At 35.7% G+C, this 19,222-nt stretch overlaps 1 protein-coding gene across 3 annotated transcripts in view; it reads right to left on the bottom strand.

Annotated features, from left to right (window-relative positions):
- The window catches only part of Mms22l (MMS22 like, DNA repair protein), a 109,609-nt gene that overhangs the window by 79,964 nt on the left and 10,423 nt on the right, over positions 1-19,222 (bottom strand). For all 3 annotated transcript variants that reach the window (XR_006020921.1, XM_038347631.1, XM_038347633.1), the window contains exons 8-11: positions 17,407-17,537; positions 16,232-16,345; positions 10,570-10,746; positions 4,938-5,000 (exon numbers count right to left, since the gene is read on the bottom strand). Coding sequence is in view for 2 of the 3 variants with exons in the window: in XM_038347631.1 (XP_038203559.1) it covers positions 4,938-5,000; positions 10,570-10,746; positions 16,232-16,345; positions 17,407-17,537 (485 nt within the window). In the remaining variant the exon portion in view is untranslated. The remainder of the gene's footprint in view (positions 1-4,937; positions 5,001-10,569; positions 10,747-16,231; positions 16,346-17,406; positions 17,538-19,222) is intronic.

Genomic DNA, 19,222 nt, shown 5'->3' with positions numbered 1-19,222 from the left:
AAAAAGAATATGAGTATGTATCACCAAATCATGACCATTTTCAATCTTCAGAATACAGGGGCTAACCTGACATAAGGGAAACAAAAGCTTGTTTTAGAGATCATTAGCATTAGAAAATGGAAACTTTTGTAATTCAGTTATCCAAAACAGAGTAGATGTTTGAAAACTGACATTAGAAACCTAAAGAAAAAAAATTCAACTAAAAGAGTGTGAAATGATTTAATAATTAAAATGCACAAAAATATTTCAGAACTCTTGGTCATACTTAACAATTAAACCAACCCCTTTCACAGGATTATAATATTGGCTCTTAAGAAAACGACAGGATTGGTGCTGGGAAGTGTTAGATTTGCAAAATACTGTCTAATATTCAGGAGGTCCTAGTAGCATTAAGGAAGTAAGGAAGCCGGACAGGCTTTAATCCTTTAAATCCACACACCTTTAATCCAAGCACTCAGGAGGCAGAGACAGGTGGATCTCTGTGAGTTTGAGGACAGGCTAGTCTGGTCTATAGAGCGAGTTCCAGGACAGGATCCAAAGCTACAAAAAGTAGCCCTGTCTCAAACTGCCCCCCCCCCAAAAAAAAAAAGTAGGAGGGAGAGAGAAAGAGATGGAGGGAGGGAGAGGGAAAGAGAAAAGGAATTATGAGAGGACTAAAGAAGGGTTTAAGGTTAGGACAACTGCTGCCAACCTGCCAACCTATGTTTGATCCCCAAGACCCATACAGTAGAAAAAAACTGACTCTGGTAAGTCAGCCTCTGACTTCTGTACACAAGCCATGGTGCATGTGTGTCCATTCACATTACACAAACCCACACAGACATAAATAAATGTAATAAGCATATTTAAAAATAAGATCACAGATACAAATTTGCAAAGATAGGAGTTTACATTTGCCTGTTATTATTCTCAATAAGTTACAAGCAAGATGCTGAGTTTAGTGGGTATAGACTGTGCTAAATAGTGTACTATAGGAAAGTCCTAAATCAAGTCATAAGAATACATTGTCTTTGTTCTGGCTTTGTCCTTGTTATTTTGCAAAAATTCTAAAGTGGACTGCCACTTAACACTTATGATCAAGAATTTAAAAGTAAGAAGGAATGATTCATTTCCTCTAGCAATGAGTAGGTAGGAATGGAGTCTTTCAGATTTAAACAGGGAAGAGGTAAGGAATAAAAGACATTTCTCAGGTAATAGCTATATTTATTGTGTAATCTACACTGAAAAAACCCACAAAATAAATAACTACAGAGGAGAGAATTGAGTATGTCTCTCTTATTTCAAGTGTCTATGAGTTCTCTCAGGCCTAGAATAATGCCTTCAAGGCCCAGTACAATGTCTCATTCATCAAAGAGCCTCCATAAATGTTTCAGAAATGAATAGAAGACTAAGTCTAAGACTATTTCTCCTAAGTACCTGCATACTCATTTAACCAATGGGTTCATTACTGACATTCTGACTTTATATTATGAAAGCAAATCTAGATCTAAGCTTATACTGATGCTTACAGCATGACCCTGAGCTGAGTTACATACAAATTTGATCTACATTCTTTTGAAGGCCTAAGCCTATATTCTCCGTCCTATATACAACTGTGAAGAAATTAAATATAGCATTTTAGGAGACCGTTTTACCTTATTAAGTTAGAAAAATATTGCCCTTTAGTGTCTATATATTTAAATAAAATGCTTCAAAATATTATTTCTTGTTCTGGAAGGAAAGGTAAGTGAGTCAGATGAATGTGATATATAAAATATATTTTTGTAAAAGCTTACAAACCAATTATAGATCATTTGTTATATTACTCTATATTTTCACATTCTATATATCAACTATTGCCTTGTTCTAAACTATTTCCCATATTTTAAAAATACTCTTAAAAAGTTTGTGTTCAGGGATGAAGAAATCTGGGTGGGTAAGGACACATACTTTTTTTTTTTTTTTTTTTTGGTTTTTCGAGACAGGGTTTCTCTGTGGCTTTGGAGCCTGTCCTGGAACTAGCTCTTGTAGACCAGGCTGGTCTCGAACTCACAGAGATCCACCTGCCTCTGCCTCTCGAGTGCTGGGATTAAAGGCGTGTGCCACCACCGCCTGGCTGGACACATACTTTTCTAGCCGAAGACCTGGGTTCAGTTCCCAACACTAGCAGAAGGCAGCTCAAACTGCTTACAACTCCCGTCCTAGGGGATACAATAGTCTCTGGCCTCTATGGGCACCTCCATGCACACAGTACACAGAAACTCACACAAAAATATTGAATAAAAAGTAAACCTCTTTAAAACGGAAAAGAAAAAAGTACTGAACATCAGCTAAATTACAGATAAAAGAGGCTTGTCAATGTTCAGGTCCAGATGGTTAAGGCAAGATGGGAATAGAGAAACTGGCGGACATATTTGCTCAAGTTCATAACCACAAGACAGACTTATAACCTGAAAATATCTAAGAATACTTGAGTTTAGTCATTTCTTTACTTGTAATTCCTCATCACATTCTACAGAGGGAATTAACAATAATACTGTAGAACACAGATGTGTTTTCCACATCTATCAATAAACTACATGTGAAGATTCAAATCTCAATCCCAACACTTTGTAGCTAGCTGGACAAATCTAAATAAGCTACTTAACCCTTCCAAGCCTACATCTCTTATAGGTAAAATGTAAACACAAATAAGATCACAGCATAGGTTTATCAGCACAAGACTATCATTAACATTAATTACATTTTGCAATTTGCCAAAGAGAAATACCGCTGTTGGCCTACAATCTTATTCCTGAAGATCATGACAAATAAAATAAATTCACAATCTGACTCCTTAAGCACACACATTTTACTTGCTGAGTCTTAAGCCTACAACCTACCTAACACAGTCAAAAAAGGGTAAGGAAATCTATGCCCCTTGACTAGTTTTATTTTTTAAATAGACCACATGGCCTTAAACCTAGGCTGATGTATTATGGCATGCTACTGAACGCCTAATTTTTAACAGCCCTGTGGGTATCCTATCTCAAGGGTGTGTTTGGTTTGTGTGTGTGTGTGTGTGTGTGTGAGAGAGAGAGAGAGAGAGAGAGAGAGAGAGAGAGAGAGAGAGAGAGAGAGAGACAGAGAGAGGGAGGAACGTCTTTCAGTTTTATTTTGAAAAATGAAATTTAGGCATATTAAACATTAAATTTGGGCATGTTTCATAGGACAAACATTGATAATGAAGCATTCAATGTTTGAGTTTAGTTACTATGTAGACATATCAATCTAAGAACAAATTACCTATCTATAGCTTTATAAGCATAAAGAGCAGTGCTCCAGAAGGGACAACAGGAAAGAATTTGTCATTAAACTCCTTTCTGTAGGAATGTTTGCTTTTAATTAATACTTCACATACTCTATCCACTTTGGACATTGACTCCCTGTAATTTAAGGCTTCTTTTGACATTTAAGGACCAATATGGTTATGTAGATAAAAGGAATAGTCTATGGTAAAGACTTCAAAACCTTCTTCAAACTCATAGTTTTATGGAAATTTTTAAATTATTAAATACAAAAGGAAGAGAGAAAACAAAGAGAAGACAAAACAAAACAAAAAGCCAGAAGAAAATTTCAAGCATTTACAATTAGGAAACTGAAGCTGTCAATTCCTAACTCAGGTTATCGGAACGGTTACTAGAAACACGGTCTTATATTTACTGATGTTACCAGTACTTGGATTGAACAAAGCTCTGTGAGTCATTAGTATGAAAGTGAGTGGAGAAGACTCTGAAAGTGGGGATGACATAAATATAGTATTCATGTATTAAATTCTAAAAACTAAAGAATGAATTAGTAACTGATACAAATGATAATGGCCAATGCAGTATCTATTTCTTATTTCATGACTACTCCTTGATTTCCTAATTCCAGAAATAAAAAAATATACAAAGTGTTACTAGATCAATATATTTAAAACAGAAAGACAATTAAAATTATATAGGAAAATATGAAACAAAAATATTCTCTATAATGGTTAAAACATTTCTCATTTAAAGTCCTTAATTCCCTGGTATTCTATGAGACATCCAGCTCATATCTGATAAGGTTCTTATAATTAGAAACATTTATGTTTACTTACAGTTAACACAGACAGCACATATAACTTCAACCATTTACACTTTTCAGATATTCAGCTTTTTGGTCTAAAGAGATGGCTTAGTGGTCAGATATATCACTTCTATAAGAATACACACACAAAGCCATCTTCTTATATTATTATTATGCCTCTTCAAGTTTCAAATAGTTTTCATTAAAAGAGCAATTTATTTCACAAATTAAAAAATATTTCATACAATATCCTTCCATAAAGGGTTCCTTGCATTATAGAACTTTATAGAACTACAACATATTTAAAGAGAGATGAACAGGATATTTAAAACTATTTTAAAGGAGGTCAAGTCTGACCTCTGGGCCATGAAGCACTACATTAACAGCTCTGCGGAAAGAAAAATGATAAGGTATGAAATGAGTGCTCAGAAACGAGGACCTTATCAGTGAGAATAGAATTCAAGCCTGTAAGACAAATTGCTCAGCAAGCAAGTCACCTTCCTGCTGAGAGGAGGATGGAGCTGCATTTCCAATACCACCGACTATCTCCTTCATCATGTCGCCTGGCTTGCTATCATACCGTCAAGGAATGGCTTATAACTCAGAATCATCTCCCACTTATTTTGAATACATTCTTTCAAAGTCACCAACTAAGATAATTATCTTTGTCCTTTAACTGACAAATTCAGTGTTAAAAATAAAAACCTTTAAAGGATTTAATATGAATTACTTTGACTTGGCCCTTCAAAGAATCTCAGATTTGTAATAAATTGTCATTTAAGTAATTTTAAGTTTGTTTATTTTTGTAAGTAAAATCTATATTATAAAATGCAGAAGTCATATGTTGTCTTGCTTTAGCTACATACCTGAACAGTGACGGACTGTTTCAAAAGTTCTTCTATAAAGCCCCAATTTGACGCCATCTCTTTCTGAAAAGAGAAAGTGTGACAGCATTGAAACTATTGCTCTTGATTATGCACACATTTAAATGTATGATACAAGTTAAAACACCTTCGTAATTTCTTTCAGTAAAAATTTAGCTGACATATTTGAAATAAAATCTAAAATTACGCTAATCCAATAGAAAGCATACCTGGTCTTATTTTATAAAACTAGTACTTCAATAGGTTTAGAAATATTTTAAATAATACTTAATTTGTTGCTACATATAATTTAACTTAAAAATGATATAGAGATATGCATTTTTTAAGTTTTCATGACAGTTTTTCCTATTCTCCTTCTTACATGAGATTTTCTTCATTTTATTTGAAATATATATCTTATTAAATTAAAACTTTTATGTAGTTTTATATATAAAGAAAACTTGATAGTGCTTTCATTTAAATGGCCATCTATCCAGCAATTCTATGCATGACTCTATGCACGAAAGAAGAGAACTACAGTGAACTTTAACAAAGTTTCTCAAAATCTCAATTTTTCTAACAAAATATCCTTGAGGATACTCTCTCAGCACACACAGTTCTTAGAGACTGAGATAAGAGGATATTGGTTAAAACCAGAAGCAACAAGAAAGCACTTCCAAAAGCAATCAAATAGTTTCTAATGCAAAAAGAAAGTGTGAAAAGTAATTTAAACTTCAAAAAGCAAAGGTAGAGTTCTAAAGAGCAAAGATATAGCTCTTTTTGGTGCAAACCTTTGGTGGAAGGCAGATCTCTTGAGTTCAAGGCCAGACTGGTCTAAAGGTGGTGCAGGACAGTCAGGGCTACACAGGGAACTCTTTCAATCAATCAAGTTACAGACTCCTATCAGATCATCCTATGATTATACTCATAAAAATAAACTCTAAATTGGGTGGCAGTGACAAACGCCTTTAATCCCAACCTCAGGAAACAGAGGCAAGCAGGTCTCTGTGAATTCAAGGGCAGCCTGGTCTACAAGATCAAGCTCCAGGACAGGATCCAAACCTTGTCTTGGTAAAACAAACAAACAAACAACAAAAAACCTAATGAATAAAAGATATGTTTACTACTTGTGATTTTAAAAGGCTAGGTGCTAGCTCAACTAAATCAGTACTTCCTAACTAACAGGAGCACAGTAACAGCAGTAGTCAGGAACTGAAACAGCCTCTCATGGTCTCTGTGTCTTGGTCGGTATCAATATATAGTCCCCTCCCCCAATACAAAGAAGATGGTCATCAATAGACCAACAATACTAATGTGAGGGGCAACATGTCACTTCCATGAATCTTCCATCTTGACAGTACTCTCTTGCTAATTTAATCAAGGAAACATCCCTAGTGTGAGCAGACCTGAAGTCCAAAGAATGAGAAACTAAAATATTCTACCAAAATTATATCTTCTAGTCCCAATTAAGCCTTCAGGAACTGCCTCTAAGTGACAACTTGACAAAACCTTCATGGCAGATCCTGAGCCAGGAACCACCTAGATAAAGCCCTAAAAAAATGCCCAACTCTTAGAAACTGAGAGTGAGATATATAATGTTCCTTTTCACTATCTTTCTGGTTATGTAACTATTACTATGAAATGAGTTATTACTGGCAAACAAAAACAAGCAAACAAACAAAAAACACTTGTCTGATCCATCAGAAAATCAAAGCCTGAAAGGAATACCTTGGTCTGGAGACCTATCTATCACATTGGTTTGGGGATATGACAGAGGAGAGGCTGGTCATCACCAAGAGAATATTGGGGCAGGATTTGATCAAGCTCCTCCAAACCACAGTGTGACTTTGGGTCACCTAACCTTGAGACTGAGATCAACCACTTGAGCAGTAAGAGGTCATGCACGTGTAACGAAGGTCCAAGAAACTGTGAACACTGAAGATGAAGCAAAACCTTGGTCAAGAATATACACTTTGGCCAGGCAGTGGTGGTGCACACCTTTAATCCCAGCACGCAGCACTTGGAAGACAGAGACAGAACTCTATGAGTTCGAGGTCAGCCTGATCTACAAGAGCTAATTCCAGGACAAGCTCAAAAGCTCCAGAAAAACCCTGTCTAGAAAGAAGGAAAAAAAAAACAGAAAAACAAAACAAACAAAAAAGAATATACACTCTGAATACAGTCACACATGGATGCCCTTAATGCATATGCATGCAAACGTCACTGGGTGGACTAAGGAAATTGTACTTATATTTATATGCATGTACCCATAAAAAACTTTATATTAAAAGTAACTACCAGCCCAAATCCAACATAAGAGAATACAGTACCCAAAACAGTATTTTATTTCCACAAGCAAATTTAAGCATGCAAAAATTGTTTCTACATATTATTTCACCATAATATTGCCCACATATCTAATTTTAAAAGCCAAGTCATGTAGGAGCCATCAATCTGGGACTATGTTTTCTACTTTTTATTCCAACATTAAAAAGCGAGGTGCCCATTTACTTTTTATAGGGAATAGCTCCACCACGAACAGAAAGCCTCACTTTCCACCTCCAGCCGACGCATCCGGATTTGTGCAACCCTCATTTTAAGAATATATTTCATAGTTTTTATAAAGTTGTCATTCAAATGCTCCAGAAAGAGATGTTCTTGGCAGAAAACACAGTGTCACAGTTGACCCTTGTAATGCCCAAGTAATTCACATCTTTAAACTATGTTTGGCTGTAAAATAAATTGACTGGGATTCTAAGAGAATAACAAATTCTCATCTAGATTGAGAGAACATTAAGCAGAAATGAATAAAAAACTAGTGGTTCTAATATGGGAACTAGGATACCATATTTTTCTTACAGGCTTATAAAAAGATACTGTCTAATTTTCCAAGTTACAAAAACTTAAAACATAATCATATCTAAAACTTATTTTAATGTAAAGATTTCATATCAAACTTTGGGAGAAGTTGAAACATCACATTTAAAAGCTAAAACACCTTATTTTATCTACAATATTTGTCTGGTGAAAACCATGTAACTAACTATTACTTATCCTTCACACAGTATTTGTCAGGGAAAAAAAGCACACTACTATACAACCTCTTCCTGCAGGATAGCTGGCATCATCAATATATCATAAGGAGGAAAAAGCACCAAGACAATTTTTAAAGTTATGATTTAAATATATCCCAGAGGCAGGCGGATCTCTGTGAGTTCGAGGCCAGGTGGGTCTACAGTCAAGTTTCAGGACAGCCAGAGCTGTTACACAAAGAAGCCCTGTCTCAGAAAGAAACCAAGACTATATATATATATAGTCTTATTCTTTCTATTTCTTTCAAATTTCTGGCTACATTCTAGCATTCTGGTTTCTGGGTCACCATCTCCTCGCCTATCTCTCTGTCTCTAATCTTACAACTTCACACTCTGTTGTCAACCCAGTTATCCAAGTGAGTTCCTGGCAATGTGTACCATTCTTGCATTCAGAATTCCGAGATCCGCCTGCCTCTGCCTCCCGGGTGCAGGGATTAAAGGCGTGCACCACCACAAGCGCCACCACCGCCCAACTCCTATATGTATTTTGAAACTAAGACCAGCAATGTTTGCAGATGGGTCAGACATGGGCTGTGAGACTTTGGCTTTGTTTGCTTCCATTTCATAGATTAGATTTTAAAAAAATTATAAGAAAGGATAAACTAACTTGGTACCTGGATGAAGAAGCAATAAACTGACAAACTGGATTAAAAAAAAAAAAAAAAAAAAAAAAAAAAAAAATAAATAAATAAATAAATAAATATATCCCAGACACAAATTAACATCCGTTTACAATTTTGCTGAAGGAATCAACCAATATGCCTTTAAAGTAATCGATAAGAATGACCATGTAATCTACTAATGAGGTAACCTGGGGAATAAAATCGGACATAAGATAAATGCCAGTTGGCATAAAATTTGCCTATGGCAAATTGGAGCACATGGTTATCCTACCAAAGATTTACTTGTAAGAGTCAATCTTTTGGAGAACTGTTTTAAAAAGAAAATATAAGCCCTTCTGTCTGTTCAGTTGGGGGAACTGTTCTTCACCACCCTGGCAGAGGCAGCCAGTCTCCTGGATTCCTCCTTCCCAAATCATTTTATTTAAAGCCTTGGGTTCACTGGCACAGAATAGAAGAACCTGGCTTGGATGTCACTTAAAGAACTGAACAGAAAAACCTTCCTAAGACGTTCCCTTAGGGGGTCTGAGCAAGGCGGAGCAGAAAAAAATAACTGGAACAAGAGGAGGTTCTACACTTCTGTGGGGTTTCCCTTTAGTAGAATGCAGCAGAAGTTATAGCTTGGGCCACAGAAAGAAGCTGATAGTTCTGCTAGGACTTTCCCTCAGCAGAGCAGGGCAGAGCTCAGATATAACAGCTGTCCAGGAGAGCAGCAGGAGTGCTACATCCTGCAGGGAAACCATCTCCCCACGGCACCTCAACTTCAGGTAGCCTGACTTTCCGACAAGTCAGAGCACCTTTCCCTCCAGGGCTGAGCTGTCCTATTGTGGCTCTAAGTATAGACTGGCTTCCTGATAAGTCAGGATATCTTTTCAAATCCAGAGTTGAAACATTCAAACTCACCTACAACTATGCAATATAGGCTAGTCTTGAATTTGTGTTATCCTCCTGCCTCAGATGTCTGAATTTCACAGAACTGACATGCTTGTAAAATTCTGTTATTTTTTGAGAAAGGAAGAAATTATACATATATAGAAATTAAAAACATCAAATAGGGTTCTCATATATATATATATATATATATATATATATATATATATATATGGTGGTTTAAATCATAAGGAATTGAGTAATGCCATAAGAGATTGTTTCCAACTAAGTAGTAATTCAACAGATAGATAAAATCTGTCTTCTTCTTTGAAGCAAAATTGATAGTTTGTTAAATAGATTTAAGGAAAAGCATGTCAGAAGAAATGTTATGCAAAATAAACACTTTTAAAAATTATGCCTTTTAAAATCAAGTGTGTATGTTTGGGTTTGTGCAACACTGCAGTTACCTGCAGCAGGCCCAAAGAAGACAGCAGATCCTCTGGAACTAAAGTTACAGGGAGCTGTGATCCTCGCAGTGTGGATGCAGGGAATAAACCTTAGGTCCTCTGTAAGCATAGTATGTGTTCTTAACCACTGAGCTGTACTTCCAGTCCCAAAAGAAACACTTTCATTTTATTTCACACAAACCAATTGATTCATTTCGGGGATACATAGATATATGCTTTCCCTCTGACACTCTTGTAGAATTTATAACTAGAAGGAAACTGTGGACTAAGGCAAAGCCATGATTTTTCCATGAGGAAACAAAGGATAAGAAAATATTGAGCAATTTACTCAAAATCCATGGAAGACTTATGAGAAGAACCAAGATTGGAGCCCAAGTCGTCTACAAATTGCTTTCCATTTATCAAACAATAAAAATGTGAACTTTACAATTCTTCAAGATTAGATGTTTATAGAAACATTATACAAAAAAATTCGTTTTCGAGAACCTAAATTTTTATTTGCTATTCATTTGCTTTACGTTTGTCTTTAAAGAAACATATTAACTGATAGTATACAAAAACTAAAAAGAACAAATGTAAATCTCACCATTTCATCTGTCACACCATGGCGATCAATCTGGTACAGTGATGCTACATGAACACTAATCCACCAACTAAAGCCTAATGGATCCTTGGCCTGGGCTAGAGAAGCAGAAGGTCTTCTTTGGTCACTTGATTTTTCAAAAAATGTTTTAAGAAGTTTATTCAGCCAATTCCAAAATGACTAAAGGAACAAAAAGAACATAATTCGGTTAAATTAAGATACTATTCTAATGACCTCTGAATTAAAGTTTTTCTTGTTCATAATGAAATATACACACATAATAGAGCATCAATTATGAACCTTCATGTATTTTATATTTTAAAGGTGTCTTTTTTCAACACCCTACAGAATGTTCTGAAAATCTATCTTGTAAATATATCATCTGGTAATCCGCACAGGGAATGATTAATAACACTTTAGAGAACCACAGATAAGCCTCCCAACCCAGACCTCCAACACTCCCTCAGAGCACACCCAGTCTAGCCCCAACTGCCCACTATTTCTCACCACCATATCTGGACCCCCAACTCAGATAAAAGCCCCTTACTTTTCTAGAGGCTACACCAGCACCCAGGAACCCAGACAAGACCCCCCCCCCAACCCATGCCTGCAGATTGACAACTCTTGTTTGGAGCCACTCAACCTACTTACAACTCCCCTTGTCCTCATCACCATAAACCATCCCTCAATTCACACGGAAGTCCCCTGCTTTACCAGTGGTCATGAGGGCACTCAGAACCATCAAAGATTCCAGCCCACAGACTGCCAACACTTCCTCAGTGCCTGCACAACCTATCCCCAAAAAGCAGTCCTTCTCATCACCATATCCTAACCCACAAATCCTGAAGAAACACCTACTCCACCTGAGGCCAACAGAATCCCAGATCACTCTGGTTAGAAGACCAAAGGAAACAGAAATCAAAATTTTAAAAAAAGAAAAAAAAACCCACAACGAAGACAAACTCAGCACCTAAACCTATAATTACCCCAAACACAGATGCCTAGACACCAGCATAAAAACACAATCAACAACAGCCAGAATAATACAGCTGAAGCACAAGAAAATGGTCTTAAAGTCATATTTCTAAGGATAATAGAGGTCCTAAAACAGGAAGGGAATAAATTCCTTAAAGAAAGGGAGGAAAAAAACAAACTGATTCATGTAAGACATAGTTGAAAAGGGTTGTGATCTACACAACACTCATGCTGATACAAATAAGTAGGGAGAAGGGATTCTTTTCTGATAAATGTATATCAAGAAACATCAGAAAACTTGTGTGAGTATTTATGCTTCAAGCAAGATTCTTCATTGGCTGCTCAGCATAGTGAACAAAAGTGAGATGAAGGACAGCAGTTCCGTTTTAGAATTGTTTTGATTTGTGTTTCCTGAGACAAAAATCTAAATGTGCGTGCCTATGATGGTTTCCAATGTCCCTTCTTTCTACTCCAGTCTCTGCAGTATTTAGATATGTTGCCATTATTTTGAGCTTAGAAAACTAGGATATGTTTGTAGTTTTATAAATATCTCCACGTAGTACTTCTTGCTTTTCAATTTGTAGTCTCCTTCAGTTGTCTCATTACTCCTGCTATAACTCCAATTACTATATTGAATAGATATGGAGCCTTGTTCCTGAATTTTGGTGAAATTACTTTTGAGTTTCTCTTCATTTAATTTGATGTTGGCTATTGGCTTGCTATAAATTGCCTTTATTATATTTAGGTAATGTCCCTTTTAACTCTGATCTCTCCAAGACATTTATGATGTGTTCCAGATTTCTTGGAAGTTTTATATCAGGAATTTTGTATATTTAACATTGTCTTTGATCTCATTTACCCATTTCTTCTGTTGTATATTCACCACCTGAGATTCTTTCTTTCATCACCTGTATCCTATTGGTGATGCTTGCATCTGTAGTTCCTGTTTGGCTACCTAGATTTTCCCATCTCCTGTATTCTCTGTTTCAGTTTTCTTTATTGTTTCTATTCCATTTTCATTCTATTTCATTGTCTTGAACCGTTTTATTCATTTCCTTTAATTGTTTGCCTTTTCTATGTCTTACATGAATCAGTTATCACAGGTTCAATAATTTTCATTTGGGTCTTGTGTTCTTCAAAGATATCAAACCTTTTTTTTGAGGAAACAATTTATGGCATAAGATGTTTCGGGTTCATTTTCATTTTTTATGGACCAGTGGAAAGCCAGCCAATTGTCCAAGGAGCCTTGCTGGTGTTCACTAGAAATTTATCATTTTTGAGAGCTATCTGTACCATTTTCCTTAGGACTGACTACTAGGTCCGTCCACCTAGTAAAAAAGATAGGAAATATATGTACACAAACGTACATCCATACCTAGCTCTATTCTAATTCACCCATGGCTTATGCTACCTTCCCTCTTTTCTTTGTGATAAACCTAGATCATATTATCTATATCTACAATTTTCTGAGTTTCAGACTAAAAACAGGTCTGAAACTACCAACACTTAAATAATAATATTTAAAAAGGTAGTTCACACCTATAATTCCATCATTAAGAATGCTGAGACAATTAGAGTACAATTTCCAAGATAGCATGAGCTAAATAGTGAAACCCTGTTATTTATATTCTTTATAAATTCGTGTTTAACCTTAAAAGAACACAGACAAGTTGATATATTTTAATGTTTCCTAGATTAGTCTTTCCAATCTCTATACTGTGTTTTTATTCATTTGAAATATAGATGGATTCAATTAATTCTTTTTATAATTTATTCAGCGCATCTTCTAAACACTGATTATTTTTGAGCACAGGAAACATTAACATGTTTCTAAAATCAGAGATAAATGAAAAGCCACACTGAAACTGGTTTGAGGCAGGATAGGAAGACACAGAAAATTAAGGGGACCATGATAAAAACAAACAAACAAAGAAACGAATTACAAATAAATAAATAAATAAAGACCTTTACTCCAGAGTGTGCTTGAGGACTGCTGACAGCTTCCAGTAAAGCTGAATCCACAGCACAACAGAGACTGTAACAATAGGCATAAGACCTGCACACTCACCCCTAGCCAAGAAATTGTTTGCAACAGATAGCTGCTAAGAGAGAAAAAAGTCAGGTTTTTAAATGGAGTGACACTGAATGTATCAACCACACTCAAAAGCAGGCACCAGGCTCAGAGTAGTAAGTCAACATAAACTGAATTCTATGTTGGTGCTGCTCTGTGAATGTTTGTTTTTAACTATAATCCCTGGTTTCCAAAAGAAGAAACTTTAGATGAGAAGTATGGTACAGTGTCCGAAAGAATATTGGAAAGGTATATAAACAAGGGGAAAAGATCCCCATCCAATTTTAGGTCACTTGGGCATTTATTTAGACTACTATAAAAATAATACTTCAGGATTAGTCATAAAAAGAGATGCAAATTCCTGGAATGAATATAAGCTGGATAATCAAACCTTAAAACTAATTACGGGGGGGGGGGGAAGGAAACTTATTCCTCATTCAGGCAAAATCGAATGTAAAGACAGTACCACCAACAACTATACCAGTTATGGTTCCCTCCACTCTCTTACTGGAACCTCCTTTAAATATGTAATCTCCACTGCCTGAAGATGATCCTGAAGCATGGAGTGAGGAATTATCTTGCTTCCCTTCACTTTGTGATAAGGATTTAGGAGAGCCTTAGGAAATGCTAAAGTTTACTATCTAGGCATGCTAAGGCAGAGAAGGTTTGAAAAGGAGATTACCAATTCCTCCCTGGTCTCATGAGTTGTTTGTGCTTGGTATCGCTAATACAATTTGAGCAAAATGCTTATCAGAGATTAGGCATAAGTATAATAAAATTTTTTATACTACTTGTTCTTCCTTTGGAACTACTGTTCCATATTTGTTGTGAACATCTTCTTGGTTGGAGTAATAATGCACAACAGCTGCCACGCAATTGCTAAAATGATCCTTAGCCCTTCCCACTTTCTACAGCGGCAAATGTAGCTTGTAAATAAGCCCATAAAAAAATCTCAACAACTAGAACCAAGGGGCAATCCTGGAAATGACACATCTGAAATGCTGACAGGGATTGGCAGAAAGGTGGGCATCAACAGATCATCAGTTACTTAATGCTCCTGTAGCCCTCCTACATGAAAACCGACAGGGGATCTGACTTCAGGTCTAGTTTATGTAAGAATTACACAAGGTCCCTCTAAGCCTTATATGGATTTGAAAGGGAGACTTGATGCTACTGAAAAGCAAGTAAACAGGGAACAAATTCAAGTTATTAAAACAGTTTTTATAACGCCAATGAAGATTGCCAAGGAATAATCAGAGAAACATGTTTCAGACTTTCCAAATTTATGTAGAAAGGAGGGACCTACAGACAGCCACTTTAGCTGTTTTAAAACCTATGTGGTTCAAAGACAGATGTCTGAAAAATGTTTCAATTGTGGCAGACCTGGTCACTTAAATAAACAATGTAAACTGTCCTTATAACAAATGAATGCTCAGAATCAAAGAGCACGTAGATTTAGCAAGAAAACATTGGGCTAAGGAACACCCAATCTAAATATGATAAAGGTGCCAATACATTGCCTAGAAACAATAATAATACAAGTCAACAAAGGGAAATAGATTGAGGATTCCCCCTCAGGGCCTGTAAAATTAGAGGGTTTAAGCCAAAAAACAATACCTTTTGTGCCAGCTGCAAAATGTAGTCAATCTATTCGTTCATTACAAGCTGCTATTCAAGAAGTGCTGCTACTGATATTGCTTGCCCTAAAAATATTGCCATTGCCCCCCCTTCAATGTTCTTTTGGGGAAATTGTTCTATCTGGAACAATTGGATTTTTATTGGGTGGCAGTTTATCCATGAAGAGTCATAGTTCATACAAGAATCATTGATGAAGAACAAGTAATTATGATCAAAGTGCCCATTGACTTGGCAATTTAAAGAAGAAAAAATTGCACAATTATTATTATTGCTTCATGTAGCCCCTTCATGGAAAAATGCACTTCACGAGAGAGGATTCTATAGTACAGAAAACAACTGTAGCTTTAAGTACTTTATTGAACGAAAATGATAAAACCATATGGGATTTAAAAATAAAAGAAAAGGCTTTTACAGGATTAATTCATTCTGGAGCTGATGTCTCTACTATAACCATAGAAGAATAGGCCTCCCAATGGCCTGTTATGGAGGTGAATCTGAATAAGACTCAGGGGGGTAGAGAGTAGATGAGAGGATTTGTTTGAGGGAGGAAATGATGTAATTATAAAAACCACAACTCTTAACTCCAACTCTGCTTTATACTGACTGACTCATCCAAAAATACTTTTCTGAGGTGAAGTCAGGAATTGCAGGTTCACTTAGAAGAGCACTCAGGAAAGAACTCCTCTGTGTTTTAAGCCTTTCGACTCAGACTATAACTTGTGTAGTCAGTTCTCCACGGTCTACATCCTAGGATTGGCTTCTATAACAGTGCTAGTCAATCTCTTATAACAAACTTCCTTATATATTCTATTAATGCATGTTCTCTGGAAGATACAGGTTCATCGAGGAAGCATATTGCTGAGCAATATTGCTCAACTATGCAAGCAATATTGTGTGTGATTTGAGTAGCCATTCTTCTACATACAGAAATTCAATATATGAACTAGTCACAACAACCAAATATTAATTTTTCCAACTTACTTCTGCAACTGACCATTTACTTCTGTGGTCTAGAAGATTAATAAGTAGAACCCATAATTCTTTAACACAGGAGCATGAGTAGTGATTAATCATTAATGCTTCAGAAGGTCTAACCTGCAAAAAAAAAATATTTACACATCACATAGCTAATTGTTATAAAGAGTTAAAATGTTTTCTCAGTTTAAGAATGTCATTTCCTTAACTTTTTTAAAAAAAAAGTTTCCCTTTACAACCAAAGTACACAACAACCCTGATTTTCAGCTAAAAGAACACACACAAAAATATTTTGAAGCACGGGTTAAGCGGCACACATTTAAGACTTTGATGGAAAAAGCTGTCAGGACTACTAAAATCAGCATAGCAGTATAACAGCAACTAAAGAAAGTAAAAGGAACACTGGCAAAAGTATTTTCTAGTACAATATTCTTTACACAACACCTGTTTTGATCCTCAGTCAGTTCCATCTAAGACACACACACACACACACACACACACACACACAAACAGGGGGAGGAAGGAGGGAGGGAGGAAAGGAGGAGGGAGGGAGGGAGGGAGGGAGAGAGGGGGGCGAGGGGAGGAGAGAGAGGGAGAGAGAGAGAGAGAGAGAGAGAGAGAGAGAGAGAGAGATTCCTGACAGAAACTTAGAAATAAATTTGTATTTGTTATAAGTTAAAATAAACCTGCTTCATGCTATAGTTAGGCAGGAATATGGAGTTCCAGTACACAACTGTACACAGTAATTATAGTTACATACTAAATATTTTGAAAAGCTAGAACAATGTATTTTGAACAATTTTTTTTACCATAATAATAAAGATTTGGAAAATGTTTAACTTAACTCAAGCATTATGTAATGTATATGCTTACCAAAACATGACACCTCATTAAAATGTCCTAACTTTCTATTTTAATGTAGCTTTTCAAAAATTAACTTGAAAGATGAATTCCAGCCTATTGTAAATATTTATATCAAACATACATACACATATCAATATATACATGTAAACATTTTATCAAATGTAAACATTTATATTCTCATCCCATTTAGCTACCAGATACTAGTAACCAAATACAAAGCGAAAAATTTTAACATGGAAACCACTTCAAATTCTTATATATTAAACCACACATTAAGGATTATTGCTATAAAACATCAATAATTCTTAAAGCATTACCTTGTCATATCTGTTGAGTGACAGGCTTATTAAGTCGCAGAAAAGATTTTCACAATGTTCTTCAAATAGGCTGACATTGGTTAAACTTTCACCAGTCTGACTTATAAACTGACGACCATAGACAACTTGTTCTGCAAAATAAGATAAATTCTACTTTAAAACCTCAGATTTAATTAATTCTCACAAGAAAAAAAAATGATCTTACCTCTTCAATTTTTTTCTAAAGTAAAACAGAGTTTAAGATTTTTTTGTAAGTTAAATTTGAGAGTAACTGCTTATAGGTCCAAGCACTACCTAAAAAAAAAAAAATCTTTTCCAATTCGATATTCAGTTTAATTAACTTCTTTTGTATTAATGAGGCCATCTTTGAAAAGCTTACTGCTCTATCGCTTTAAAATAAAAGAAAATCACCAGTCCTCATCTACAAAGATTCTGAAAACAAAGAGGCTGAAACATTAGTCTTTTAACTGAGGCCAGTGTGCTCACCACTTGCAATTGTTTTGTGGCATAAAACAGAGCAAACCAAGATAAACATAACCAAAACTTGTACCTACATCAAAGTGTATCGACTTGAATATTACTCTAAATATATTTTAAATAATCATTACAAATTGGTAAATTATTTTTATATATGTCTATGTATATAGATATATACATACATAATTAAAAGTAGGTACTGACTTTGAAACCTAAACTGCCAAGCAAGAAGATTAAAAAAAAGACAAACACAGCATTTGCTGGGTGTAGTGGCACATTTTAATTCCAAAACTCAAAAGGTGGAGGCTGGTAGATCTCTTTCAGTTCCAGGACAGCAGGACAGCCTGGTCTACATACCGAGGTCTAGGTCAGCCAGGGTTAAATAGTGAAACCCCATCTCAAAAAAAAAAAAAAAAGGCAAAATACAACAAAAAATGAATATACAGCATTTGAAATCTAAGATTACTATCCATATATACAAAGTCCTAAGAAAGTTAGAAAATTTACAAAAGAAAATCAAAATTATGTAAAGATGTTGAAGTTAACTGATAACCAGAAAACCTGGAAGAAAAAGAGACATCTGGCATTGTTTTTTATGTATCAGCAGTACATTAGTCTATTGCTGACAAGAGTCTGAAGAAAAGGCACATAATCTAAAATCAACATCAAAACTTCAATATTTGATTCTATGTCTAAGAAAATATTTTATAGAATATATACACAGATTAAAGGTATATTCGTATGTGTCTTCTGGGAAACACTTATAAAGGAATCCAGGAACTACTGTTTGAAAAGAGACACAGCTGAATTAGTGCAATAGAGCTGTAACACAAGTCTCAGTATAACTGAACCACATGTACTTTCCCAAACAGATTTCTAAAAAGCTGCTGCATCACTACAAAAATCCTGTTCTGATTCCCAGCATCCCATGGCAGCAAGGGCCTATAATCCAGCACTAGGGAAAATTCTGAGGGCTTGCTGGCAGGTCAGTTTAGTCAAAATGGCAAGTTCAAGTCCAATTAGTAAGAGACCTTGTCTCAGTCAGGCAGTGATGGCCTAAACCTTTAATCCCAGCACACGGGAGGCAGAGACAGATGATCTCTGCGAGTTCCAGGACAGCCAGGAAACAGAGAAACCCTGTCTTGAAAAACCAAAAATAAGAGGCCTAGAAGAATGAGGTGGAAATTTTTGATGCTTCTCTCGTCACCATACATGCCACAAGTATAAACAGACTGCAGCACAGACATGTAACACACATGCACAATCTGCTAAATGAAAAATCACAATGAAAAGTACAAACATACCAGTTATAAACAAAAATGAATACATGTATACCAAC

The sequence above is a fragment of the Arvicola amphibius genome, chromosome 11 (genome assembly GCF_903992535.2).
Source record: "Arvicola amphibius chromosome 11, mArvAmp1.2, whole genome shotgun sequence".
NCBI classification, from domain to species: domain Eukaryota; kingdom Metazoa; phylum Chordata; class Mammalia; order Rodentia; family Cricetidae; genus Arvicola; species Arvicola amphibius.
This window is presented reverse-complemented; position numbering and strand designations above follow the sequence as displayed.